The 26,244-nt window shown below is 60.7% G+C and overlaps 1 protein-coding gene across 15 annotated transcripts in view; it reads left to right on the top strand.

The window, feature by feature from the left end:
- ARHGEF2 (Rho/Rac guanine nucleotide exchange factor 2) overlaps nucleotides 1-24,012 on the top strand; it is a 39,933-nt gene extending 15,921 nt beyond the window's left edge. For 4 of the 15 annotated variants that reach the window (XM_053908774.1, XM_019431436.2, XM_019431439.2 and 1 more), the window contains 21 exons: nucleotides 5,503-5,647; nucleotides 7,831-7,898; nucleotides 8,215-8,278; nucleotides 8,765-8,894; nucleotides 9,112-9,221; nucleotides 9,336-9,482; nucleotides 11,662-11,912; nucleotides 12,066-12,191; nucleotides 12,591-12,708; nucleotides 12,897-13,145; nucleotides 15,157-15,233; nucleotides 15,788-15,957; nucleotides 17,827-17,894; nucleotides 19,643-19,840; nucleotides 20,129-20,248; nucleotides 20,345-20,412; nucleotides 20,552-20,587; nucleotides 20,795-20,845; nucleotides 20,980-21,423; nucleotides 21,662-21,845; nucleotides 22,867-24,012. In XM_053908774.1, coding sequence (XP_053764749.1) covers nucleotides 5,503-5,647; nucleotides 7,831-7,898; nucleotides 8,215-8,278; nucleotides 8,765-8,894; nucleotides 9,112-9,221; nucleotides 9,336-9,482; nucleotides 11,662-11,912; nucleotides 12,066-12,191; nucleotides 12,591-12,708; nucleotides 12,897-13,145; nucleotides 15,157-15,233; nucleotides 15,788-15,957; nucleotides 17,827-17,894; nucleotides 19,643-19,840; nucleotides 20,129-20,248; nucleotides 20,345-20,412; nucleotides 20,552-20,587; nucleotides 20,795-20,845; nucleotides 20,980-21,423; nucleotides 21,662-21,845; nucleotides 22,867-22,940 — 2,898 coding nt within the window. In that variant the 3' untranslated portion in view covers nucleotides 22,941-24,012. Of the gene's footprint in view, nucleotides 1-423; nucleotides 3,386-4,744; nucleotides 5,115-5,244; nucleotides 5,305-5,502; nucleotides 5,648-7,830; nucleotides 7,899-8,214; nucleotides 8,279-8,764; nucleotides 8,895-9,111; nucleotides 9,222-9,335; nucleotides 9,483-11,661; nucleotides 11,913-12,065; nucleotides 12,192-12,590; nucleotides 12,709-12,896; nucleotides 13,146-15,156; nucleotides 15,234-15,787; nucleotides 15,958-17,826; nucleotides 17,895-19,642; nucleotides 19,841-20,128; nucleotides 20,249-20,344; nucleotides 20,413-20,551; nucleotides 20,588-20,794; nucleotides 20,846-20,979; nucleotides 21,424-21,661; nucleotides 21,846-22,866 lie in introns of those variants that run through there. The other 11 variants (XM_019431441.2, XM_019431444.2, XM_053908779.1 and 8 more) reach the window with 8 other exon arrangements.
- The last annotated feature ends 2,232 nt before the right edge of the window (nucleotides 24,013-26,244 follow it).

Below are 26,244 nucleotides of genomic sequence, written 5' to 3'. Positions count from 1 at the left end.
GCAACTGGGGATTTGAGCAGAGCCTAAGACAGGAAGTGTGCTGGAGCCGTGGGGTGGCAGACGGGCTCTGCTCAACCCTGGCCCGGCCAGGCCCCAGCCCTGAGAGTCTGTTTATTTTTCAACCGTTTGAGCTGAGACCCTGGAGTAGAGCCAAAGGGGGGCGGAGAGGTTTTTTTGAAACCACGGAAATTTGGTTCCACCCTAAAAAGGAAAGCCAAGAGGGAGCCGTGGGGGGCAGACCTGGAGAGGGGTGTAGACAGGGCCTCTGGGAGGGTAGATACTGGGGTCCTTCTTCATCGGAAAGAGCTGGGGGGCCAGATACCTGGGTCCTCATGCCTTGGTCTTTCTAGTAGCGGGGGGACTGGGGCGCCTTCTGTCCTGGGGCCTGCTGTGGTTTGGGGAGTGGGGGCTTGGGGGGGGACTGAGTGGGTGGATCTGAGGGCAGAGCGCCGCAGGAGGAGGGTGGTTGTCGGTTTGGGTTGGTCGGAAGGGGAGGGCCGCCTCCGGAAAGCTGTGGTTACAGAAGGGGGGAGTTGGTGCTTGGCCAACAAACCCTGGATCCCCTCTTCCCCCTCCCCCAGCGCACCAGCTGTCTCCTTTCTTTTTATACTGTGGTGGGAAGTAGAGGGGCCCTGCTGGAAATGAGATTATTTGAGGAAGATGGTCTCCCCTGCTACCTATTTGGAGGGATGGGTCAGACCAAGCCCTGAGCCCACACCCCTGCCCGCTTCCCTGCCTGACACCCAGGACTTCTCAGAGAAGGAGAAACTGTGAGGGAGAATACCCCGTTCCTCCCAGCTTCACAGAGGCTGACTGCAGCCCCTCCCCACGTGTCTGTTCCCGGCACCCCTTTCTCTCCACTCCCCATTCTTTCTGCTTCCTACCTTCCCTGGCTCCAGACCCCACAGGCCCCTTTCCCTCTGGCCCCCTGCTCTTCCCCCACCCAAATCCTAACCTTCACGTGTCAGAACAAAGGGTCCTTTCCTGTCTAGGGGCCAGCAGGGGCCTCCAGGACGGCCCTGGAGGCTGGGGTCCCCTTGGAGTCTCCAGGCCCCCAGCATTGGCGTGTGTGGGGCAGGTGGAGTGGGAGAGAGGGAGAGGCGATTTCTTTGTTCTGGGTAAGGAGAGGTGGCTGGCTTTGTGTGCAGGATGGACTGGGAGAGGAGCTGGGCCCGGGGAGGAGGGCTGGGTGAGCAGGGAGGGGCTGACCCGGCTGGCTGGCAGTTTTGTAAGGAAGTTTTGCAGGAACTGAGGGTCCCGGGGAGGTTGAAGCTTTTAGGGGCACAGGAAGAGGTTCTAGGGTCATGGAGGTTCAGGACCGAGCCGAGGAAGGGAAGTCACTGCTGCAGGGGTTGCTGGTGCCTGGGGAAGGGCCGGCTGGGCTCAGCAAAGGACAGAGAGAGGGGCCTGAGCTCAGTCCTGGCTTCCCTGGAACCGACCTTGGATCCTGGAGGGGACAGATCTGAATGTGTGAATCCCATGCAAGCGTGTGACCTGTGTCGAGTGTGTGTGTGTGTGTGTGTGTGTGGCTGTCTGTCCCCAGATGCTTTGGGTTACTGTCTTGAGCCGCGGTCACCAGATTAGGGGGCTTGAGCTTTCTGGAAGTAGTTCCATTTTTAGCTTCCGTCTCTGGTTTGAGGGCCGTCTAGTAGCCTGAGTGAGCAGATTGGCCAGGGCTCCTGGAGCTGGTGAGAGATACGGCTGAGGGAAGCTGGCTGGACCCTCCTGGGTTTGTTTGTGTGTCTTGGGGGAGGGGGTGCAGGCAGCAGCTGCCCCCTCCCAGCCCAGCCGGCCTGCCCTGTGCCAGGAGGGCAGGGAGTCCTGGCACGGCTATTGTTCGCCTGCACAAATGCCCGTCTGTTTGCCTCTCCCCCCCCGCCCTCCCCTCTGCTGTCTCTCTCCTGACCCGACAGGTGTGGCCGGGCAGGGGGCAGGCTGGGGTCCAGGAGGCCTGAGTTTCAGGGTCCCCGGCCTGATTTTATTCCCCATGGCCCTTAGCGCCCCTCTGCTGCTCCACCAGTGTGCCCCCTCCGCCCCCGTTGTCTGGCGTGTCATTCTCATTCATCGAGCAAGCATTTATTAAGTGCCTTTGTGTGTCCGGTGATGTCTTTCTGTGTTACGTTTCCGGCTTTGGCCACCTTCTCCTCGGGCTGCTGCCTTTATCTTGTCGCCGGGAAGCTCACAAAGGAGCAGAGCCTGGCCTTTCTCTCAGTCCTGTGGCCAGGAACCCTCTGTCTGCTCCTTTCCCAGCCCAAAGCCCCCATCCCCACGACCCCGTGCACTCCACAGCCTATGACTCTGCGCCCCGGCTGGTCAGGCGCTGAGCCGCAGGTGACTTGGATCCCAGCGGGACCCTCGGGTGCCTTCTGGTCACCCTGCAGGGGCCTCACCATCTTGAGGAAGGGGCTGTGGCTCTGAGCACCACATGACTGCCCCGGAGGTCGTGGCGTGGACGCCCGGTGGAAGAATGAGCGCCGGGGCCTTGCTGGGAGAGGCGCCCACCTGCCTGGGGGGCTCTGCCACCCACTGCTGCCCACCAGGGAGCCCAGCTCTGGCAGTGCCTTCCTCACACACAGCACCATTTTGCTCATTTTGCCGCCGAGGGAGGCACAGTGCGGAGAAGGGGGAAGACGGGGACACTGCCCTCGTCCCCTCGCCTTTCTTGCCCCCAAGTGACCACGATCTGGAGGGACAACGGAGGGGAGCTTTGGGTCGGCCTCTCCGGGCCCCCAGAGGAAACCCTCAGGGTCTAGGCTCAAAGGAAGTGGAGTAGAAAGAAGGGGGGGGTGCTCCAGTGAGGACTGAGGGGTCCCCGGAGCGGGGCGAGGGTGCTGCTGGACCCCGGGCCTCAGTGTCCGCCGTCCCTCCTCGCAGTCGTCCTCCCTTCCCTTGCAAATGTGCGCCCAGTGCCTGTTGGACAGGCCGCCGAGCCAGGGGACCGACCCAGTGCGCCTTCCTCCCTGCCTCCCGACGCCAGGCTTCCGTGGGGCGGATGAGCAGGGCTGACCAGTCGGAGGACTGAGCCCCGAAGCAGGGGCTTCTGCACGTTCGGCACGGCCAGTGTAGATCAGGGGTCGTGGCCCAGTGCTCGCCCCACAGGCTGTCCTGCGGGTGGGTCGGAGCCGAGCGGGACCGTCCTCAGAATACCTGGAAAAGAGTAGGATGGAGAGGCGGGCACCACTCACTGTGTCTCAGGGACAGCCTCCCCCCAGTGGTGGGTCCTGGGTCCTTCCGTCCCCCTGGCCGAGCCCTGGGGCGGGCACAGGCTGCCACAGGACAATAGCACTAGGCGGTGCCAGGGCCGCTAGCTGCCCGAGGTGGGATGTGCTGCTGTGGCTGCTGCCCGCTGCTGGCTCACCTACAGAGGGGGCCCCTCGGAGAGAGGGTGAGTGTGGGGAGCGGAGGGGCTGGGTCCTCTGTCGGGCGTCGATGGCAGGCAGGGAAGGGCCCAGAAGCCCTGTGCTCTGGCTGCGCGTCCTCGCCCTCCCTCCCCTGCCTCTGTACAGGGGGAGCCTCCAGGTGGCGGAGGGCGCAGGGGGTGGGGAGGGGACTTGCACGGGGTGGACCCGCACCGCTACCCCTTCCAGATGTGGTTTTTCCCGTGTGATTTTCATGTTTGCTGGTTTGCTGCTTTCAGTTCAAGCCCAGTGAGTGTTCAGACTTCTCATCGGTGTCCTAGAGGAGGCCAGGAGTGCAGGGGAGAGAGGGTGTGCGGCAAGGGGAGAGATACAGGCGCTTGGTCTTTGAGGTCCTACAAGGTTGTGATTCCGAGGAGGATTTGATCTTCTAAGGAGCTATAATTTGGGGCAAGACAGGTGAAGTTAGCCCAAAGGGAGAATTTTCTAGAGGTCCAGATGGGTAGGTACCAGCATAGAAAATTGGAGGCCTGGAACACTGGAGGCCAGGACCACAGGAGTCAGCTTCCCTAACCAGGACTGGGAGCAGGGCGGGTGGGGGGGAGCGGGTGAGAAGGGGAAGGCTGGGGGTGAGGAGATGACCCCGAGGAGGGAGGAGACGAGGAAATGGGAAGAGGAGGAGGAGGGGGGAAAGTGGGTGATCGGAAGTGGGGAACAGACCCTGAGACCCCCAGGCTGTGCTTGTTGGCTGACAGACCTGGAGCTTCTGAGTCGGGGGTGAGGGGAGGACCCTGGACCCCAGAGGCCTTAGGCACTGTGGCCACTGTGCTGTTGACTCAGCTCCTACATACTTCCCTTTTCTGTCCCGAGCCCGGAGCACCAGCCCCGCACCAGCGCAGTGTGGTTCCCCTCAACCTCCCAGCTGCTGTGTGCAGGGGCCGAGAGGGCCCAGGCCAAGGGCTGTCCCCTGGCTTTACATCCTCTGTCCCAAGGCCCTGGGCAGTGTCCTCCACTTTAGGTCGCCTGCCCTCAGCTTCAGCAATCTGAGCCCCACTCTGGTTCCTGAGAGCTTGGAAATCTGGCGGGGGCGGGTGGGGCGGGTCTCGGCCAGCCCCTGTCCTGTGTGCTACCCTCTCTGTAGAGGGACTCCAGGGGTCTGAGGTGACCACTGAGGAAGGTCCTGGAATAGGCAGGAAGAAAGGCAGCCCATTTTCCCACCGTCTCAGGCTCTTGGGGAAGCTTAGGGACTTGAGGGGCAGAGGAGAGGAGACTTGACCTGCAGAGGTTGGGGCTGCAGGAGGAGGGAAGGCCGGGACAGGGATGCCAGCCTCCGGGACCCCAAGGAAGGTACTCTGTGCCCCGTGTTGCCGGAGCCGGAAGACCGGTGTCGCGGCCGGAGGGTGGAGGGTAGAGCCAGAAGGGGCTCGGGATGGGAGTGGGCGATGGCCGCGGGCACTAGCCTAGGTTTTGGAGGGCAGCATGAGGAATAAAAGTCCGGCTTCCTGCCGGGAGGAAGGAGACCCATGGGCTGAGTTTCCTTCCTCAAAGAGCCCAGGGAGGAGGAGTGGCCAGGCTCTGGCCTCCCACGGGGACCCTCGAGTGGGGTCCTGACCTCTGGGTGGGGGCGACAGTGGAGGCATTCTGCCCTCCAGCCAATCTGAGAAGGGGCTCTCCTGCCCCCCACCGTGACTGCCTAGCCCGCGACACCCGTTGTCATGGTTATCAGAGCAGCTAACTCCCATGGATTGGAACGCGCTGGTGAGCTGGCACCCTCTGCTTCGCCTGCTCTCCCTCCTCTGCGCATCTTCCCCGCTCGCAGGAGAGCGCACAGCAGCCCGGGGGCGAGTGCAGCAGGGCTGGGAGGTGCGCTGAGGACGCAGGGGCTGGAGCCGGGGAGATGAGCGGCCAGATGAGCGGCCACCGGAGGCAGCCCAGCCGCAGGGGCCAGGTAGGCCGGGGGGCCGGCGAGGTCGAGGCCGGTCGCTCCCGACGGCTGCCGCTGACCCCGCGGCGGACCCTCCCCGTGGGAAGCTCTATGTCTCCGGCAGCCCCACGCGGGCTCTGCTCCCTCGACCTGCCTGTCTCTGGACGCCTCGGGCGCCGGCTGTCTCCCGGCCTCACTTCCCGTGTCTCGCCCCTTCCGCAGACCCGCGAGAAGGAGAAGATGAAGGAAGTCAAGGACGCCCGCTACACCAACGGGCACCTCTTCACCACCATCTCCGTGTCGGGCATGACCATGTGCTATGCCTGCAACAAAAGCATCACGGCCAAGGAAGCCCTCATCTGTCCAAGTGAGTCGTTTGCACCCTGGATGTCGCTCTGACCCCAGCCTTGCCCTCCGTCCTTTCTGCCCCGGATGCACAGGGTCACTCTCCCGGAGTCCCAGCCGGGCCCAGCGCTTCCCTTGCTTCCCTTCCCTCCCTGCGAGGGATGGTGGCCGGGGGCACGGGGGGGGGGAGGCCGGTGGCTCCCCTTGCAGCTGTTGTCCGCTGGGTGTCCCCTGGCTCCCCAAGCAGCTGCTGAGGTTTAGAGGGACTACTTGGAGAAGGATCAGGAATGTCCTGGGGGCGGGGGGCGGTGAGGGGAGCCGGGTGGCCGGCTGGGCCTTGCACCTGGTCCTGCCGGTCTTCCTGGGCAGGACTGGACATTCGGGGCGTCAGGGTCCCTTTTTGCTCCTCCCTTTCTATCGACTGGGTGGAGCCTGAAATTTTTTAGCCTCTGCAGTTTGAAGCAGAGGACAGGATCAGGACCATCCGTCTCAAATTTCTAGTGTGACTGATAGAAAGAGGGAGAAGAGCAGGGACGTGTGTGGGGGGGTAGAGGTCGGAACTCCTGACCTTCGCCTGCATCTGAGGGTTGCCCTGCAAGCAGGAGGTATAAGGCGGGTGCTGTCCTTCCCCGCACGCCTGCGCACCCGCCCAGAAGGCTCCTGCTCCCCCCAGTGTATAGCAGAGCGGCCTCTGGCTGCAGCGCCTCTGAGATCTTCACCTGCTGCCACGGCAGGACCGGGGCTCTAGCCTCTCAGCCCCCGTGGAATGGGGGCAGGAGCCCCTGGAAGAACCAGTGAGGCCTCCTCGCTTCCTCAGTCCCCGACTTAGAGTGAGGAGGGCGAGGAGGGAACCCCAGTCTAGACCCCGCAGAGGCCTGACAGAGGTCCCCATCGGGAAGCTTGTTGCCAGGGGAACCGGGGAGGCAGGCAGCAAGTGCTATTTTGAGAGCAGGTGGAAAGCGGAGGTTTGATCCAGAGACACTGGGTGCTGGGGGTAGAAGAAGGGAGCTACGGGGGAGTGGGGCAGCCCCAGCCCCCTCCCGCCCTCCCTTCCACCCCACCCTGCTGGCCTTGTATTTGTGGAAGTGAGCCTGGGGCTGGGTATTGTCTGAAGGAGTCGGCAGAGTTTCCTGTGTTGGACGAGGCGGGGGAAGCGGGAGAGGGCAGAGGGCTGAGGCGTGTTGGGGACAGGGACAGCCTCACTGCCAAGGCCTGGCCACTCTTCCTTTCCTTTCCTCCTCTTTTACCCCATGGCAGGGTGGGTGATGGGAGAGGAGCAGGTGGAGTGTGGGGGCTGTGGGTCTGCCCTGGGTGGGGGACAGGCCCCGGGCCTGGAAGGGGCAGGCAGGAGTCAGAGCCGAGCGGTGGGGAGGGCCGATGGGCTTTGGAGAGGGACCGGGCAGGGCCTGTCCCCGGTCCAGCACCGGCTCTACTCGCCTGCGAAGTGCTTAGGCCTGGCTACAGTTGGTGGGTGAACATGTGGTTCAACGGAAAGAACACGACCAGGGTTTCAATCCCGGCTCTGCCACTGGGGGGCTGACCTCTGGCAGGCGATTTGACCTCTGCGGGAGGCAGGCTCCTCGTCTATCAAATGAGGATAATTGAATCTGCCCCAAAGGGTTGTTAGGATCAAGTAAATGCGGACCACATGCTGGGCGCTCCGGGGACGCTGGCCACCCCCCTGCCCCTGGCCCCCACCCAGCTGCTCCGTGCCTTCTCCTGTCCCGTGGGCGTCCTCTGCCATCTGCCACTCTCAACCACCCCTGTGCTCCTTGAGCTCAGCTCTGGCAGCCATGACCCCTCCTTCCCTCTGGTCCACCCCTCAGATCACCTTTGAGTTGGGATTGCTTAGTTGTGGCGGCCCCCTCCGCCCCCTCGCCCGATTTCCTGCTGGAAGGAAGGGGGAGGCGGAGGGGAGGGGAGAGGAGGGACGGGTGCGGTAGTGGCTGAGAGGTCGGGGACGAGGGGAGTCTCAGAGTGCGTGGCCAGGGGGAGACGGGTGTCTGCGTGTGGGTGCGTCCCCTCCCGTACCACCCGGCCCTCCCGAGTGGCTGAGTCCCACTCAGTCCGGAGTGGCTGAGGGGACGAGGGGAGTCTCAGGAGTCCCCCTGGCCAGGGGGAGACGGGTGTCTGCGTGTGGGTGCGTCCCCTCCCGTACCACCCGGCCCTCCCTTCACCCTCTCTACCCCACCCCCCCCCCCCCAGCCTGCAATGTGACTATCCACAACCGCTGTAAAGACACCCTCGCCAACTGCACCAAGGTCAAGCAGAAGGTGAGACGGCCGGGAGGGCAGCGGGCTGGGGGAGAGGGTAGTGAGTGTGCCTCTTCCTTCATTCCTTACCCTGTGTTCCTCCACCCCTCTCCTCGCCGTGGGGCGGTCCGCACCGTGAGCCCCAGGCCTCGGGCCCCGTGCGGCCAGCCTCCTGCTCTGGGCGCGGCCCCCTAGTGCTGGGCTCAGCCGCCCCGTGCCCTTGACCGTGCTGCCGGCCTTCTCCCAGGGGGCCAGCCGCCCAGCGCCTGCCCGTGCCTGCGGGGGTGACCCTTGGTGACGGCTGTCCTCGGTGTCTCTCTTCTGCTCTGTCCCACAGCAACAGAAAGCTGCCTTACTAAAGAACAGCACTGCCCTCCAGTCTGTTTCACTGCGCAGTAAGAGTGAGTCGTGAGGGCACGCAGGCGGCCCCTCCCCAGAGTACCCCGGCTCTGCTGCCCCCTTGAGTGGAAGTGGATGCTGGGGCTGTCGGGGCAGAATTTAGATGGGGGTGAGGGCCCCGGGTTGGCCGGTCTCTCGAGCATGGACGCTGCCCTGGGGGTGTCGAAGGCAGCTGTCACGAGCCGGTTCGGACGGCTCTGGTGTAACAGAAGGAGCAGGTGCTTAGTCAGAAACACCAGAGTCTGAGTCCCCACTCGGCCACCAGCCGAGTCGCCCTGGACAAGTCTGTTAACCTTTCTGAGCTTCAGTTTGCTCATAGGCTTGTTTGGGGGAAGAAATGAGACAAGACAGATGTTACTGCACACGTGTAAGCTGGCTCCGCTGTGATCCTTCCTTGACTGGGGGCAGGGCTGAGGGTGGGAGAGGAGCCTGGGAGGCCTGGGCCCGGGGAAGCTGCAGCTTTGACACCTGCTCGGTCTCCCCTCCAGCCGCCCCCCGGGAGCGGCCGAGCTCCGCCATCTACCCCTCCGACAGCTTCCGGCAGTCTCTGCTCGGCTCTCGCCGCGGCCGCTCCTCCCTGTCTTTAGCCAAGAGCGTCTCCACCACCAACATCGCTGGGTGAGCCTCTGCTCGGGGAGGGGACAGCCAGGCGGGCAGAGAGTGGCAGTGGGGAGCAGGAAGCCTGCGGGGCCCTTCCCGCCCTGGGTTCGGAACTGTAGATGGACAGGGAAGGAGGAGGACTCAGGGTGAGTGCCCCTCAGACCCCAGCCTCAGTTCCCCACCTGGGGAGGGCTCTCTTGCCCGAGTCTAGGTGACACAGACCCTCTTCCGTCAGACACTTCAGTGACGAGTCCCCCCTGGGGCTGCGCCGAATCCTGTCCCAGTCCACAGACTCCCTCAACATGCGGAACAGAGCCCTGTCCGTGGAGTCCCTCATCGATGAAGGTGAGCGAGCGCTTGGCCCGGGAGGCCTGCGGGTGGCCGGGCGGGAAGGGTCTCAGGGGCCTGGACCCGGCGAGGAGCGTCAGGCTCTGAGTCGCGGGCCCCGCTGACATCCAGGGGCAGAGGTGATCTACAGTGAGCTGATGAGTGATTTTGAGACGGACGAGAGGGACTTTGCGGCCGACTCCTGGAGCCTAGCCGTGGACAGCAGCTTCTTGCAGCAGCAGAAGAAGGAGGTGATGAAACAGCAGGACGTCATCTATGGTGAGCCTCCTCCTCCTCCTTGACCTTGACCGGGCCTCTTATCTGTCCTTCCCCCTGCTAGCCCCCCCCGACCCTGCCAGCCCCCCCAGACCCTGTCAGCCCCTCGACCCTGCCAGCCACCCCCAGACCCTGCCAGCCCCCCGGCCCTGCCAGCCCCCCAACCCTGCTAGCCCCCCCCAGACCCTGCCAGCCCCCCCAGACCCTGCTAGCCCCCCATACCCTATTAGCCACCCCCAGACCCTGCCAGCCCCCCGACCCTGCCAGCCCCCTGACCCTGCTAGCCCCCCCAGACCCTGCCAGCCCCCCAGACACTGCCAGCCCCCCAGACACTGCCAGCCCCCTGACCCTGCTAGCCCACTGCCCCCCAGACCCTGCCAGCCACCCCAGACCCTGCCAGCCCCCTGACCCTGCCAGCCACCCCCAGACCCTGCCAGCCCCCCAGACCCTGCCAGCACCCTGACCCTGCCAGCCCCCCCAGACCCTGCCAGCCCCCTGACCCTGCTAGCCCACTGCCCCCCCCAGACCCTGCCAGCCACCCCCAGACCCTGCCAGCCCCCCGGCCCTGCCAGCCCCCCAACCCTGCTAGCCCCCCCCAGACCCTGCCAGCCCCCCCAGACCCTGCTAGCCCCCCATACCCTATTAGCCACCCCCAGATCCTGCCAGCCCCCTGACCCTGCCAGCCCCCTGACCCTGCTAGCCCCCCCAGACCCTGCCAGCCCCCCAGACCCTGCCAGCCCCCCAGACACTGCCAGCCCCCTGACCCTGCTAGCCCACTGCCCCCCAGACCCTGCCAGCCACCCCAGACCCTGCCAGCCCCCTGACCCTGCCAGCCACCCCCAGACCCTGCCAGCCCCCCAGACCCTGCCAGCCCCCCCAGACCCTGCCAGCCCCCCAGACCCTGCCAGCCCCCTGACCCTGCTAGCCCACTGCCCCCCCAGACCCTGCCAGCCACCCCCAGACCCTGCCAGCCCCCCGGCCCTGCCAGCCCCCCAACCCTGCTAGCCCCCCCCAGACCCTGCCAGCCCCCCCAGACCCTGCTAGCCCCCCCCAGACCCTGCCAGCCCCCCGACCCTGCCAGCCCCCTGACCCTGCTAGCCCCCCCAGACCCTGCCAGCCCCCCAACCCTGCTAGCCCCCCCAGACCCTGCCAGCCCCCCGACCCTGCCAGCCCCCCAACCCTGCCAGCCCCCCCGACCCTGCCAGCCCCCCAACCCTGCTAGCCCCCCCCAGACCCTGCCAGCCCCCCGACCCTGCCAGCCCCCTGACCCTGCTAGCCCCCCCAGACCCTGCCAGCCCCCCAGACCCTGCCAGCCCCCTGACCCTGCTAGCCCCCCCAGACCCTGTTAGCCCACTGCCCCCCCAGACCCTGCCAGCCACCCCAGACCCTGCCAGCCCCCTGACCCTGCCAGCCACCCCCAGACCCTGCCAGCCCCCTGACCCTGCCAGCCACCCCCAGACCCTGCCAGCCTCCCAGACCCTGCCAGCCCCCCAGACCCTGCCAGCCCCCTGACCCTGCTAGCCCCCCAGACCCTGCCAGCCCCCCAGACCCTGCCAGCCACCCCCAGACCCTGCCAGCCACCCCCAGACCCTGCTAGCCCCCCCAGACCCTGCCAGTCCCCCGACCCTGCTAGCCCACTGCCTCCCCAGACCCTGCCAGCCCCGCCGACCCTGCCAGCCCCCCGACCCTGCTAGCCCACTGCCCCCCCAGACCCTGCCAGCCCCGCCGACCCTGCCAGCCCCCCGACCCTGCTAGCCCACTGCCCCCCCCAGACCCTGCCAGCCCCCCCAACCCTGCTAGCCCACCAGCCCCCCAGACCTTGGCCTCCAGCCCACAAGTTGCCGTTATGCCTCCACCTCTTGGGCTATTGGTGTCCCAGGTCCTGTCTTTACTCCATCCTTCTCCACCTTGACTCCCTGCCTGTTCCACGCGGGGCATCACTCTGGGGGCTGTGGGAAACCTGGACGTGACAGGGCACGTGCTTCTTGGCCTCCAGCAGTACAGCTTGAGGTAGCAAAGCAGAAAGCCACAGGATGATTAGAAAATCCTGAGTCCATAACGGTGCAGAATGGCAACCTGGAAGAGACCTTAAAAACCTCACATGAGCCCTGAGGCCCCCAGCCTAGGCCGTATCAACTGTAGCCACGCTAAGGTAGAGTCCACACGACCTGTGTCCCCACAGAGCTCATCCAGACGGAGCTGCACCACGTGCGGACGCTGAAGATCATGACACGCCTCTTCCGCACGGGGATGCTGGAAGAGCTGCAGCTGGAGCCCGGAGTGGTCCAGGGCCTGTTCCCTTGCGTGGACGAGCTCAGTGACATCCACACACGCTTCCTGGGCCAGCTGTTGGAGCGTCGGCGCCAAGCCCTGTGCCCCGGCAGCACCAGGAACTTCGTCATCCACCGCCTGGGGGACCTGCTCATCAGCCAGGTGAGAAGGGGCGGGGCCCATACGCCGAGGTGCGACCGGACTCTCAGATCCTGGGGGGGTGGAGCCAGGAGGGCTGGAGAGGCCCGCGGGCGTCCGGGGCGGGGCTCACGTCCGGGGGGCGGGGCTCATTGCCGACCCAGCCCCGCCCTCCAGTTCTCAGGTGCCAGCGCAGAGCAGATGCGGAAGACCTACTCCGAGTTCTGCAGCCGCCACACCAAGGCCTTAAAGCTCTATAAGGAGCTGTATGCTCGGGACAAACGCTTCCAGCAGTTCATTCGGGTGAGCAGACCTCTCCAGGACCTGCGTGCAGGGCCTGCAGGCCCTTTCCTGGGGGGCATCGTGTGCTTTCCGAGCCCCATGGAGCCTGTCCACCATAAGCCCTCATGGTGGTAGAGCAAATGCCCAACGTGGGGCTCGAACTCACGGCCCCGAGATCAGGAGTCACACGCCCCACTGACTGAGCAGGCCGGGCTCCCCTAGAGCAGGTGCTTTCCGCCGCTTTGGTGGGTCCTTGTAGGAAATCCGTGGCATGTGGTCCCCGTTTTCCAGGTGCAGCCCCCTAAGCCAGCGGAGGGGAACGGCCCAGTTAGGGTCCGCACCACAGCTCAGGCTCCAAATCCAGTGTTCTTTCTCCCCTTCTCCCCACTCCGGCCCTGAGCTCTGCCCATGCCCTTGTAGAAGGTGACGCGTTCGGCCGTGCTGAAGCGGCATGGGGTGCAGGAGTGCGTCCTGCTGGTGACCCAGCGCATCACCAAGTACCCGGTGCTCATCAATCGGATCCTCCAGCACTCCCACGGTGAGGGAGTGGGCCCGGGGAGGGGCGTGTGGGGAGTCTGTCGGGTGAGAAAAGGCTCCGTGACCAGGGAAGGGGCGGGATCAGGTGCAGAGCCCCTGGCAACGTCCGAAGACGGGGTCAGGACACCGTGGGACCTGGGGCCGGACTGAAGCGGACTGGCCGTCCCTCATGCCAACCCTGGGCACCAGGGACTGAGGAGGAGCGCCAGGACCTGAGCACAGCACTGGGGCTGGTGAAGGAGCTGCTGTCCAATGTGGACCAGGACGTGCATGAGCTGGAGAAGGGAGCCCGCCTACAGGAGATCTACCACCGTATGGACCCCCGGGCCCAGACCCCCGTGCCTGGCAAGGGCCCGTTTGGCCGAGAGGAGCTTCTGAGGCGCAGGCTCATCCATGATGGTTGCTTGCTCTGGAAGACGGCGACGGGCCGCTTCAAAGGTCAGTGGTCAGCGCGGCAGGCCAGGCAAGAGCCTGGAGCCAGATATATATAGAGAGAAGCATCCAGCCCCTAGGATCTCTCTCTGCAGCCCTACGTCTGGGGGGCCCCGTGGGAGGGAATATGTGGTCTCTGTTGCAGCCAAAGTCCGAGTTCTGTATTTAACTTCACGGACCGCACAGGGGCTTCCTGGTCAGGATTTACCCCTTTCTTTGGTCCTTGCGTGCCCAGAGAGCCAGCAGTCTTGGTGAGAAAGACGGAGCAACTCTGGGACCAGGGGCAGCTGGTGGGGCTGCAGAATGGGCGGGGGCTTTGGGAGCACAGGCAGGGAAGGCACAGAGCAGGGAGCAGAGCCCAGTGAGGGACAGGCGGGAGGGGGAAGACACAAGAGAGCGGGGGGGGTGGGGGTGGGCGTGGGGGTGCCTTCCCAGCCTCTTTTCCCAGACCGCACAGGCCAAGCCTTTCCTACCTAAAGCAAGGCAGGGAGAGTAGCAGGCCTCGGCTTTGGGGGTGAGGAATGAGGGAACCTGCTCCCTGGGCCTGAGTCTGTGTCTCATGTCATGAAGTCCCCACTGCACAGGCTGGGGGACTGCTGTGCCTACCGCGCCTGTCTTCATCCCTTTCCCTCTTTTCCATCCCTCCCACGCAGCAGCTAAGAATATAAACCATGGGGGTTAAAAATAGCAAGGCTGGAGAGCTTTATTTCTGAAGCATTTAGCAAAAGCCCTCCCCTCTGTGTGCCCACAGTTTAGTAAGATCTCCAAGGGCAAAGGGTGAGCGTGTGTTTTTTTGACTGTGACATCTGAGTTCTGGGGACTTGACCTTTTGTTTCCCGTCATTGCTAAAGTCTAGGACTCAGGATCTGAGTGGCTGGAAGGTGGGACAGAGAAGGACAAAGAAGGAGGCCTCTGGGGTGGAGGGAGATGGGATTATTCAGCTGTGGGAGAGGTGGATGTGAAGTCCTCCTGCGCCCTGCCCCTCGAGCACTGGGAATGTGCCAGGAAGGGGGATTTTAGGTCAGACAGCCTAAAAACCCTTATGTCGGTTGCTAGGCATAGAATTTAAATATATGTATTTTTTGAACTTTTATTTGTTTTGAGAGAGAGAGATCAGGGAAGGGGCAGAGAGAGAGAATCCCAAGCAGGCTCTGCACTGACAGTATGGAACCAGATACGCGGGGCTCGAACTCACGAATAGCGAGATCATGACCTGAGCCGAGATCAAGAGTCAGACACTCGACCGACTGAGCCACCCAGGTGCCCCAAGGCATGGAATTTAAAGGCTGAAAAAGGGTGGCCCGTCCTGCTCTGGGGATGCTTTTTACCCTCCCCCAAAACTCTGGACTCTTTCACCCAAAAAATACACATCTGTGTTGTATTAACATGTAAAATTGCTTCTGTGACTTCAGAAGGTTTACAGAACCCCTTAAAGACCAGCAGCAGACATCCTGGGGTCTGTCGTCCCTGGGTTAAGAAACCAGCATCAGTTTCCTTCAGAGGCACCGGTGACCCCCTGTAGTCTTCTCTAGCCGGGAGGCTGTTTGATCTGGTGGCACATGCCTCTTCTCCCCTGGTGTTTCTTTTTTCTTTTTTTTTTTTTTTTTAACATTTTATTTATTTTTGCGAGACAGAGCATGAGCAGGGGAGGGGCAGAGAGAGAAGGAGACACAGAATCCGAAGCAGGCTCCTGGCTCTGAGCTGTCAGCACAGAGCCCGATGCGGGGCTCGAACTCCTGAACTGCGAGATCATGACCTGAGCCGAAGTCAGATCCTTAACTGACTGAACCACCCAGGCTCCCTCTCCTGGCATTTCTGAGGTTCAAGAATGGGCGGGTGGGAGGCCGGAAAGGTAAGAGGAAGCAACCAGAAGGAAGAGAGGCAGGAGCCCCGAGTGGACACGTTGGGCCTGGTCCCTGAGAAGGAGGCAAGCGGCCGCCCAGGCCTCTGAGGCCTCTTTTCCATCCCTCCTCCTGCCTCTGATGCTGGCTGTTCTCCCACCTCTCCCCCTGCCCAGACGTGCTAATGCTGCTGATGACAGATGTACTGGTGTTCCTCCAGGAGAAGGACCAGAAGTACATCTTCCCTGCCCTGGTGAGACCTGCCTCCTTCCCCTTTCTCAGCACAGACCGGTGCTATGGGTTCTTCTTCCTTTTCTATGTGAACTGGAAAGAACCCTGGAATCTTCCAGAGTCAAATGGCTATTACTGTAACCATTATTGTCATATCTCATAAGGCATAAAAACAGCTAGCATGTATGGTCACTGCGTGCAGGCACTTTTACACTGTCAGGAGGTCCATTATTAATCCGCTTGTTGCAGATGGGGAAAGTAAGCCTTTAAGGTGTTTCTTTATGTGTTTTTTCTCTTAAGTTTACTTACTTATTAGTAATCTCTACACCCAGCATGGGCAGGGCTTGGACCCACAACCCTAAGATCAAGAGTAGCTCACTCTTCTGACTGAGCCATCCGGGCCCCGAATAAACATTAAAGTTAATTAACTTGTCAGAGGTCATGTGCGCTCCTAAAGACCCCGCTGGCTGCACCACAGCTTTGTGCCCTGTATTGCAGGCTGGCCCCTCAATCCTCGGGGTATTCCAGAAAGATTGAAGACCGAGATACCCTTATTTCCCCCTTTCTGACTGGCAGGACAAGCCCTCGGTGGTATCACTGCAGAATCTGATTGTACGGGACATCGCCAACCAGGAGAAAGGGATGTTTCTGATCAGCGCGGCACCCCCTGAGATGTATGAGGTCCACACAGCATCCCGGGATGACCGCAGCACCTGGATCCGAGTCATTCAGCAGAGCGTGCGCGTGTGAGTGTGTGCACGTCCGCGGGAAACCTGCAGCCGAGGGGCCTGGGCCACAGCACGCCCTCCCTGGGGGAAAGAACCCGGGGTCCAGAGGTGGAGGCACAGGCTGGGGGAGAAACACGATGGCCCAAAGCCGGAATGCTCACCTGTGTTCACGTATCCTGTACAGTCGTATTTTCTATTAAGACAACCCGGACCACCTTGCAGCAACGTGAGCTGACAGAGCACCGCTTGGAGCTGGAGCTGTGACTTAACCCTGACCCCTAACCCCTGAGCCCAGACCCTGGACACTAACCCCTGACCCTCAACTGGACCCAGACCCTAAACCCCAACGATGAGCGGACCCTACCCCAACCCCCATCCCCTAACTCTAACCCTGACCATGCCCCAACCCCCCGCCCCTAGCCCTAACCCCTGACCCCTACCCCGACCACTAACCCCTAACCCTAACTCCCAACCCCTACCCCAGTCACTAACCCCGAACCCTAACTCCTAACCCTTACCCCAGTCACTAACCCCGAACCCTAACTCCTAACTGCAACCCCAATGCCTAACCCCTAATTCTAACCCTAACCCCAAACCCTAACCGCAAACCCCAACCCCCCACCCCCAGCCCTAACCCCTGACCCCTACCCCGACCACTAACCCCTAACCCTAACTCCTAACCCCTACCCCGGTCACTAACCCCGAACCCTAACTCCTAACCCCTACCCCGGTCACTAACCCCGAACCCTAACTCCTAACTGCAACCCCAATGCCTAACCCCTAATTCTAACCCTAACCCCAAACCCTAACCGCTAACCTCAACCCCTAACCCCAACCTCTAACCCCTCACCCTTAACCCCTAGCCCCAACCCCTAACCCCTAACCCTATGGTGGCCTGTCTGACGGCCCACAGTACAGTTTCAGCTGCATGAACACCCTGGTCTGTAGGCAGTGAACGGTTACTTGGATTGGATTGCACTTTATTTTTATTTTCTAAAACTGAATGAAAAAGGGAATGAAACCATTGATCCTGGAGGTAAGAGGAGTAAGTCTCATGCGCGCACCTCGTACGGGCGAGGCAAGAAGGAAATTGCTCAGTGTGCTACCTCAGCCAACCTCCAGCTTCCATTAGACACACGTTAGAGTTGATGTCCTCAGCAGTGCTGTGTCTTTTATGATGACAAAAAACAAAACGCATGTAAAATTTCAGAATGGATCCTTGAAGATGATGCCAAAAGATAAACCCAATAAGGATATTTGTAAATTTTGTTTGCTTTTAGAACTGGATTTTCTTTACTTTGTAATATATAACCTTTTGTTTACTTCGGCAATTTAGACTTTTGAACAAATTTTTCAAAAATGTACAAAAGTAGGACATTGCCTGTTCTGGGAAAAGTGCAAAACACCTGAGCCATTGACAGTAGATCCCTGGGGGCCTCTTTATTAACAGCACTCGTATTTGTAGCTGTGAAAATTAGAATTAATGTTACTTTTTGTAATCGATTTATTGAGCTTTTGCCTTGTTCAAAGCACTGTTACGTTATCTCATTTAATTCTATCAAAAAACCTGTGAAGAAGATATACCCATTTTTCAGAGGAGAAACAGAGAGATTACCACCTGGTAAATAGTGGGACCAGGATCGGGGCCCAGTTTGCTTAACGCCAAAGCCTGTGTTTGCCCGTGCTCATGGCGCCCCCCTGCAGGTGGCCTGTGGAGAGGTAACACACACACCAGTACAGACAGATGATGGGTGTGAAGGAAAGCAGGGGGTCAGGAGTGACTAAAGCCAGGGCCCGGGGCTGGTGACTCTTACCGGAGAAGCAGAGAGCACGGAAAGGAGGCCGATTCCTGATCCCTCAACCCCACCCGACCTGTTACCCCTCTAGATGCCCATCCAGAGAGGACTTCCCACTGATTGAGACAGAGGATGAGGCCTACCTACGTCGAATCAAGAGTAAGTCCATCCACAGAGCTCGTTAAGTAATTACCATGCATCCACACGATGGAATACTATGGAACTATTTAAAAAGGGATGTGGCTCTTGAGGGCTGAGGTAGATCCGTGACCAGACTGTCTCGTTAAGTAAGAGGGCAAGGTTTAAAACAACGTCAAGCGTCTGCCACCACGGGTGTAAAAATGATGGGGAAAGGAGCGCGTCGCGTGCCCCGTGTGTGCACCTAGTACCCTCGGAACGGTGTTCTTACTGTGTGGCCGATGAAGGGGAACCAGGAAGACCAGGGTTGAGACATTAAGTTACTTTTTTTACGTTTATCGGTTAGACTGTGAACTAACTGTTATACAAAAAGACCGACAAAAATCAGTTTCCTAAACAAGGTAGAAGGTGACTTCTCTCCGGTCCAGAGGTGGGAAGTGCCGGGTGGTCAGTACAGCTGTGCTGTCTGTCTTTACCCAGCGATCCCTTGTCTCCCTGTCCAAAGTGGCTACTCCAGCTCCCGCTGGTACATGTACATCCCAGCTAGCAGGGAGGTGGAAAGGAACAGGGAGAGGTCTCTGTTTTAAGATTTGAAAAAAAAAAAAAAAAAAGTTTATGTATTTATTTTTGAGAGCGTGAGTTCAAGCACGAGTGGGGGAGGGGCAGAGAGAAAATCCCAAGCAGGCTCCATGCTGTCAGCGCAGAGCCTGACACAGGGCTCGAACTCATGAGATCGTGAGGTCATGACCTGAGCTGAAACCAAGAGACGCTTAACCGACTGAGCCGCCCAGCCGCCTCGATTTTATTTTTCAATGTTAGTTTATTTTTGATAATTTATTTTTGAGGGAGGGGGATGGGAGGGGGACGGGAGGGGGAGGAGCAGAGAGAGAGGGATACGGATGATCCAAAGCTGCTCTGCGCTGAGAGCACAGAGCCCGACACGGGGCTGGAACTCCTGAACTGCGAGGTCATGACCTGAGCCAAAGTTGGACGCGTAACCGACTGAGCCACGCAGGCACCTCCGTTACTCCTTTCTTGGAAGGGCTGGTCCAGAGACACAGTCCTGTCCGCTGGCCAGAATTCAGTCCGTGGCAGTGTTAGGCTGTCGGGTGTAGTCTAACTGGCAGCCATGTGCCCAGATGAAATGTGTATAGATTCTCCAGTTATAGGAAGATGGGAGGATGAAACCTGGGGACACCTGCAGTCCCTGCCCCAGGTCGTCTCAGTTTTGTTTGTAAAACAGAAGTGCAGGGGCTCCGGGCTGTCTCAGTCGGTAGAGCCTGCACCTCTTGATCTCCGGGTCCTGAGTAGGGTCATGAGTTCGAGCCCCATGTTGGGCATGGAGCCTACTTTAAACATTTTTTTTTTAATGTTTATTTTTGAGAGAGAGAGAGAGAGAGTGCTAGTGGGGGAGGGGCAGACACAGAGGGAGACACAGAATCTGAAGCAGGTGCCAGGCTCCGAGCTGTCGGCACAGAGCCTGATGCGGGGCTTGAACTCATGGATTGCGAGATCATGACCCGAGCTGAAGTCGGACACGTAACTGACTGAGCCACGCAGGCGCTGCATGGAGCCTACTTTAGAAAACAATAAGTGAATGTATTGCTTTTCCCCGAAGAAGTGTTTGTTTTTTTTTTTCTTTTGCATAAATGCCAAAAATTCAGACTTAAGTCCTGCCACTGAGCCCGGGCCTGGCCTCTGAGCCCTCGGGCAGCCTTTCCGCTGCTGGCTCCCAGGCCTCCGTGTACTCATCCGTCCCTCGTCCACAGCGGAGCTGCGACAGAAAGACCGGGCGCTGGCAGAGCTGCTACAAGAAAAGGTTGGGCTGTTCGCCGAGATGACCCATTTCCAGGTGGAAGATGATGGTGGCGGGGTGACCCTGCCCACCCTGCCCAGGGGCCTTTTCCGCTCCGAGTCCCTGGAGTGCCCTCGCGGGGAGCGGCTGCTGCAGGATGCCATCCGTGAGGGTGAGGGGGCCCCCCCTCGTGACCTCACAGAGCGTGGGCACACAGACAAGGGGAGGCCCCATGGGAGTGCCCGCTGGTGCCCGGTGCGGGAAGGAGGCCTGGTTCTTGCTGAAGTAACCTCTGTCTCGTGGGTGGTGGTATGGTGGAGCCCACCTGTGCAGGGGGCTCCCCCAGATGCCTAAACGTTGCCGGTGCCGTGGGACGAGGGTGCCCCCTACCACTACCGCCCCCCGCCCCGCCCCTACCAAAGGTTCCGGCTCCTGTCCTCATGTCCTCCCTTCCCTGTAGTGGAGGGCCTGAAGGACCTCCTGGTGGGGCCCGGCGTGGAGCTGCTCCTCACGCCCCGGGAACCAGCCTTGCCCGTGGACCCGGACAGCGGCGGGAGCACGAGTCCTGGGGTCACCGCCAGTGAGTGCGGGCCGGGGCCGTGTGTGGGGGGGTAGGAGGGGCCAAACTGCAGGGCCCTGAAGTCGGAGCTCAGCCTGTCCTTTTCCATCTTTGCAGATGGTGAGGCCAGAACCTTCAATGGCTCAATTGAGCTCTGCAGAGCTGACTCCGACTCCAGCCAGAAGGTGGGTCCGCAGGAGGTGCCGGAACTGGCAGAGGGTGGGAAGGGGGGCGGCCGGGCTGTCGGCCCCTGACACAGAGCTGTCAGGGACACGCTCCAGGGACCTTGTGTCTATGAGTGCCCATCCTTGCCTGTCTCTGCAGGATCGGAATGGAAATCAGCTGAGGGCTCCCCAGGAGGTGAGAGGGATGTGAGGAGGTATGGCGGACTGGAGGGAGGGTGTCTTGTCTGAGAAATTGGAGCCCAGCTCAGAGTGGTGTCGGGGAGAGGCTACATCGGAAAGCGTCCAAAGGTTGACTGTCCCCAAACCCACATTTAGTCGCCTTCTGGGCAGCTCTCCCACCCTGAAGCTTGGGCCCTGTCCCCACCCTCTCCTCTGTCCTCAGGAAGCGTTACAGCGATTGGTCAATCTCTATGGACTTCTGCACGGTCTCCAGGTCGGTGGGGGCGGGGAGGAGCCAGAGGCGGGGTGGGGCAGGGGTGGGGGCCCGTCAGCCTGGCCTAGGCACGCTCCCCTCCCCCCGCCCCCCACCGGGTTCCCCTACACCTGACTGTCCCCGTGCGCCCCCAGGCGGCTGTGGCCCAGCAGGACACCCTGATGGAAGCCCGCTTCCCCGAGGGCCCCGAGCGGCGGGAGAAGCTGACCCGAGCCAACTCCCGCGACGGGGAGCTCGGCCGCAGCGGGCCGGCCCCCGCGGCCCCCGACAAGCAGGCCACCGAGCTGGCCCTGCTGCAGCGTCAGCACGCGCTGCTGCAGGAGGAGCTGCGGCGCTGCCGGCGGCTGGGCGAGGAGCGCGCCACCGAGGCGGGCAGCCTGGAGGCCCGGCTCCGCGAGAGCGAGCAGGCCCGGGCCCTGCTGGAGCGCGAGGCCGAGGAGGCGCGCAGGCAGCTGGCCGCCTTGGGCCATAGCGAGCCCCCTCCGGCCGAGGCCCCCTGGGCCCGCAGGCCCCTGGACCCTCGGCGCCGCAGCCTCCCGGCCGGAGACGCCCTCTACCTGAGTTTCACGCCGCCGCAGGTAAGGAGGCCCTGAGCCAACCGGGGACTCGAGCCCGAAGGCGACCGGCCGCGGCCAGAAGCACTGGGCGCCGGCTGGGGGGCCGGGACGGGCGGTCTGGGCGGCTGGGATAGGCAGTGGGGCACAGAAGTGGGCAACTGGGGGGCTGGGACGGGCGGTCGGGCACAAGGCGCTCAGCGGTGCTGCCCTGGCTGAGCTCATTCCTCGGCCTGCTGCCTTTCCTGCCGGCCCGTCACAGCCCAGCCGAGGCCACGACCGCCTGGATTTGTCTGTGACCATTCGCTCTATCCATCGACCCTTTGAGGACCGAGAGAGACAGGAGCTGGGCAGCCCCGAGGAGCGGCTGCAGGACAGCAGTGACCCCGACACGGGCAGCGAGGAGGAGGGGGGCAGCCGCCTGTCCCCTCCCCATAGTCCGCGAGGTGAGGCGCAGAAGGGAAGTGGGGTGCGGCCCTTGGCTGCGTGTCCTGGGGACATGTGAGGTGACCCCTAGTTAACCTCCCAGGGCTATGGTGACTCTTGGGAGGGGCACAGAGGACACACCTGCAGCCTCTTCTGATGGTGAGCGGGTGGCGGAGCTCTAGGAAGCAAATGTAGGAGCCTCTGTCTCCTCCAGTGAGTGTGATCTCAGCCTCTTCAAGTAGAAGTAGGTTTCTAAGAAAAAAAAAAAAATTCTAAGACCTTCCAAGTTCTCATAGTTTGTTCAGGAAACACAAAATAACCAAAAGCTAGTGTGCCTTTATGTAACCATCTTAAAATATTTTGTATCTTATTTGTTTATTTGTTTTTAGTTTTATTTATTTTGAGAGTGAGAGAGACGTGGGCTGGAGGGGCAGAGAGAGGGGTGGGGGAGAGAGAGAGACTCCAAGCAGGCTCTGCATTGTCAGCACAGAGCCTGATGTGGGGCTTGAACCCACAAACTGTGAGATCATGGCCTGAGCCAAAACCAAGAGTCAGATGCTTAACTGAACCCCCCGCCCCCGGAACCCCATTTAAGATTTTATTTTTAAATAATCTCTGCACCCAGCGTGGGGCCACTTGAACTCACACCCCTGAGATCGAGTCCCATGCTCCACTACTCAGCCAGCCAGGCGCCCTTATTTGTTTATCTTATTTTATTTTTAACTTTAGAGAGACAGAGGACGAGCAGGGGAGGAGCAGAGAGAGAGAGGGAGAGAGAGGGTCCCAAGCCGGCTCCACGCTGTCATTGGCAGAGGTCAATGTGGGGCAAAAGCTAGTCGGATGCTCAACCGACTGAGCCACCCAGGCGCCCCAGAGTATTTTGTATTTTATTGGCCAAGCCGTATCCTCCTATTCTCAGGAAGGGCAGCAGCGCACAGGTGTGGGAACATTACTTTGCTGACATGGGGCGGCGTCAGTGTAGGGGTGCAGCTGCTCGCAGAGCGGGTGCCCTCTCACTAACGCTGCCCCGTCCCCCTTTAGACTTCACCCGAATGCAGGACATCCCGGAAGAGACAGAGACTCGCGACGGGGAGCCTGTGGCTTCAGAGAGCTAAGGGGGCCCCTCCCCCGTCCTGTGCCCCCATGAAGAACACACCGAGGGAGGCAAACTCTGGGGACTCCAATCCGCCAATGATGAGGGAACATTAGAACTGCTGATTGTCCTTGCCAGCTCTTGGGCTCCTTGGACACCCCGGGCCGCTTAGGAAGCTGGAGGAATTGGGCCGCAGTGCCCCCTGGTGGCATCCAGAAGCTACACCACAGATGCCAGTTTTTCATGCCTTCTTCCCTCTACTTTAGGAAAATTTATTTATTTATTGTTTATTAGTGACGCAGGGAGTGGGGAGATTTAGAGCACCAGGGACATGGGAACCAAGCCATAGGGATCAGGGGGCCTTGTCCTGTAACACTACTGGGGTTTATTCAGGCTTAACCGTGCCGCTGCTGGGTTCTAACCCTGACGCCCCTCCTGGGCAACACCGTCTGTGAGGAGGGGCTGCACCGCAGGACCCTGCTGACCCCCCCCCCAAGAGGGGCTGTGGGCAGGGCCACGCCCCCTCCCTCCCCCTCAGCCTCGCACTGCTCTTCTCCCTTGTCCATCCTCCCGGGAGCCCCAGGGAGACCGCCTGGCTTCCGGAGCTGATGGAGGAGGGGCTGAGGTGGCCCTAACGGCTTTGTTGGGGGGTGAGGGGAAAACCCACGGGACCAGAATGTTTTTTTGTTGTCGTTGTTTTCTTTTTTGTACCAAAGCCAACTGCACGTGTTTTGTATTTTTAAGAGATGATTTTAGGCAATTAGAAACCACAGCCTTCTATCTCCGCGTATCAGAAGAGCTTGAGGGGTGGGGGGGACCATATCCTCATCTACAGTAATGGGGGACCTATTCTGACCTCTTCTCCAGCCGTTTGGGAAAAATGTTCTAGGGTGAGTTGGGAAATCTCCGTGAAGCCTGACCTCATCCCCACCTCAGCAACCGGGACTGAAACCTCAGTGTGAATTTTGGGGATTTTTCAGTGGACCCCCAGTGCCCACCAGCCCCAGCCATTTTCTGCCAATTTGATTGTTAAAAAAAGAAAAAAGAAAAAAAAAAGATAAAGCAGGGAAAATTAAAGACCTGGAACCCCACAAGGTGCTGTCTCTAGGTGTCTTCTGCCCCCCTCTTCCCCTGCCCGGGGCACTGCTGGGGGTGGGGGGAGGGGCAGGCACCAGCTGCTTCCCCCCCAACCCCCGAAGGGGCCTTTCCTCTCACAGGAAGCGGGAGTCTCACTGAAGACAGGCCACTGACAGGAGAAGCTGCCCCAGCCCGTTTTGTCTTCGTGGATGTCCCCAAGCAGCGGGGTGGGGTGAGGGGCACTTGGGTTCTGGTGAAGCACCTGCCCTCCCCGCCCCCCGCCCCCTTTGTGTGTCCTGCTCAGAAATGACGTCAGCCTGTTGCCACCACGCCTCCCTTCCGGACACAGTTCCTGTCGGCCTGTCCCTAGAGTCACTGTGCCCCAGTTCTGTGTTGTGTCACAGCCCCCGCGCGACCTCTCCCAGAGGCAGCGAGAGATTACGTCGGTTTCAGTTCTCGGTTTCGGTTAATTTTACTTCCTGTTTCTGGTCAGTACCTGGGGTGGTGGTAGGGAGGAGGGAGGGCGGCCGGTGGCCACGCGCTGGTGCGCACGCTCGCTGGTGCACACGCTCGCTGGTACGCACAGGCACACGCACTGGTGGTACCCTGGCTGGCACAGCGGAAGGCCTCCGCTGAGGAGAGGAACTGAAATCAGCTGGGGGGCTGGCTTGGGGCCGCACCTCCGTCCTGGACATCTGGCCCACAGCATCTGGCCTTTGGCAGGTGCTGTCTCCGCTGTTCTGGGACCTGAGGTGGGCAGGTGCCCAAGGGAAGGTTGCCCGGCAGGGATGCCGGAGCCAGCCCTCCACTTCCCCCCTGAGCACCGGCTTCTAGTGTGCTGCCTCCTTGGCTGGGGGCTGGGTCCCAAACCTGTTAGGGGCCAGCGTTGGGGTGTGTGTGGGAGGGGTGGTGATAGTGCTCAGGCCAAGAGAGGGCAGTGTGGGCTCCTCCAATGTCACACAGCCAGTGAGGGATGCTGGTCAGGGGAAGGGGAGACCTGGAGCCCCAGAGCCCAGAGTGGATGTGGGGAAGCCCATGGCTCATGAGGACAGCACTGGTGTATTCCCAGCAGCACTGGCCCTCTGCCATCTCTTGGCCCTGAGACCTGATGTCCACCCCTCTCCGACCTGGCTGCTCCCGTAGATGAGTCTTGCAGCTTTCCGGGTTCTGCCCGCGGTGCCCTCCCTAAGCCCTTCTTCTGGAACACAGTCAGCGCCTGTCCTCCCCACTGCAGGTTCGAAGCTCTCTGGCCGCTTACTGCAGGGAGCCAGGGCCCAGCTTCTCACCAGTGCCTGCCTTCCACTGCATGGAGTGCCCAGCTGGCGAGCGGGCCCTCCTCGCTGCCCCTCCCCTGCCTCTCCCACCCCTCTCCTCTCCAAGGTTAGATGCACATGGTCCCTCATCTCCGACTTGGGCCTGTTTAATTCAGTATTTACCAGGGCACATGGGTGGTGCAGTCAGTTTACCGTCCAGCTTTGGCTCAGGTCATGATCTCGTGGTTCCTGGGTTCAGGCCCCGCGTCCGGCTCTGTACTGATGGTCCAGAGCCTGGAACCTATTTCAGATTCCGTGTCTCCCCCGTCTTTGCGCCCCTCCTCCATTCGCATTCTTTCTCTCTCTCTTAAAAACAACCATTAAAAGAAAAAGAATTCGGCAAGGTGCATGCTCTCTAAAAAAAAAAAACAAAACCAAAACTAAAGAGAATAATAAACTCAGTATTTACCTCCAGGCCCCATTAGCACAGATGCCCCCTGGGAGCCAATATCCCAGCAAAGCCATCAGAGGAGCTGCAGGGGTGGCGAGAGGGGAGGATTTTCCATCCTGAATTGACTGGGAACAGGATTTCCTATCCTGACAGACATGAACCAGTTTAAACATCAAAAGGAGGAAACTAAACATCAAGCACCTAATTAAATGTCGTTAACATGGCTTAATGTCCTGCTGTCGCTCTGGGTCCTTGGGAGGCCAGAGTGCTCTCCCGTATCACTGCTGGGTCTCCATGGATATGGAAACCAGGGGCCAATCCCTCACTCAGTTCCTTTTTTTTTTTTTCCGGTCTCTCTCTCTCTCTTTCTGTTGCTCTATACTCACCATGGAGCTTGAACTCACGACCCTGAGATCAAGAGTCCTGGGCTCTTCCAACTGAGCCAGCCAGGCAGCTCTCTCAGTTCTTCATGTAAAACTTCCATTTCACTCCGGAGCATGTAAACATTATCCCAAACGAGCCATCTCTGGCCGTGGGTCCCTGTC

Source organism: Panthera pardus, unplaced genomic scaffold, assembly GCF_024362965.1.
Source record: "Panthera pardus isolate Hobbes unplaced genomic scaffold, ASM2436296v1 HiC_scaffold_21, whole genome shotgun sequence".
NCBI lineage: Eukaryota > Metazoa > Chordata > Mammalia > Carnivora > Felidae > Panthera > Panthera pardus.
Note: the sequence above shows the minus strand (reverse complement) of the source record. Positions and strands in the feature narration are given on the sequence as shown.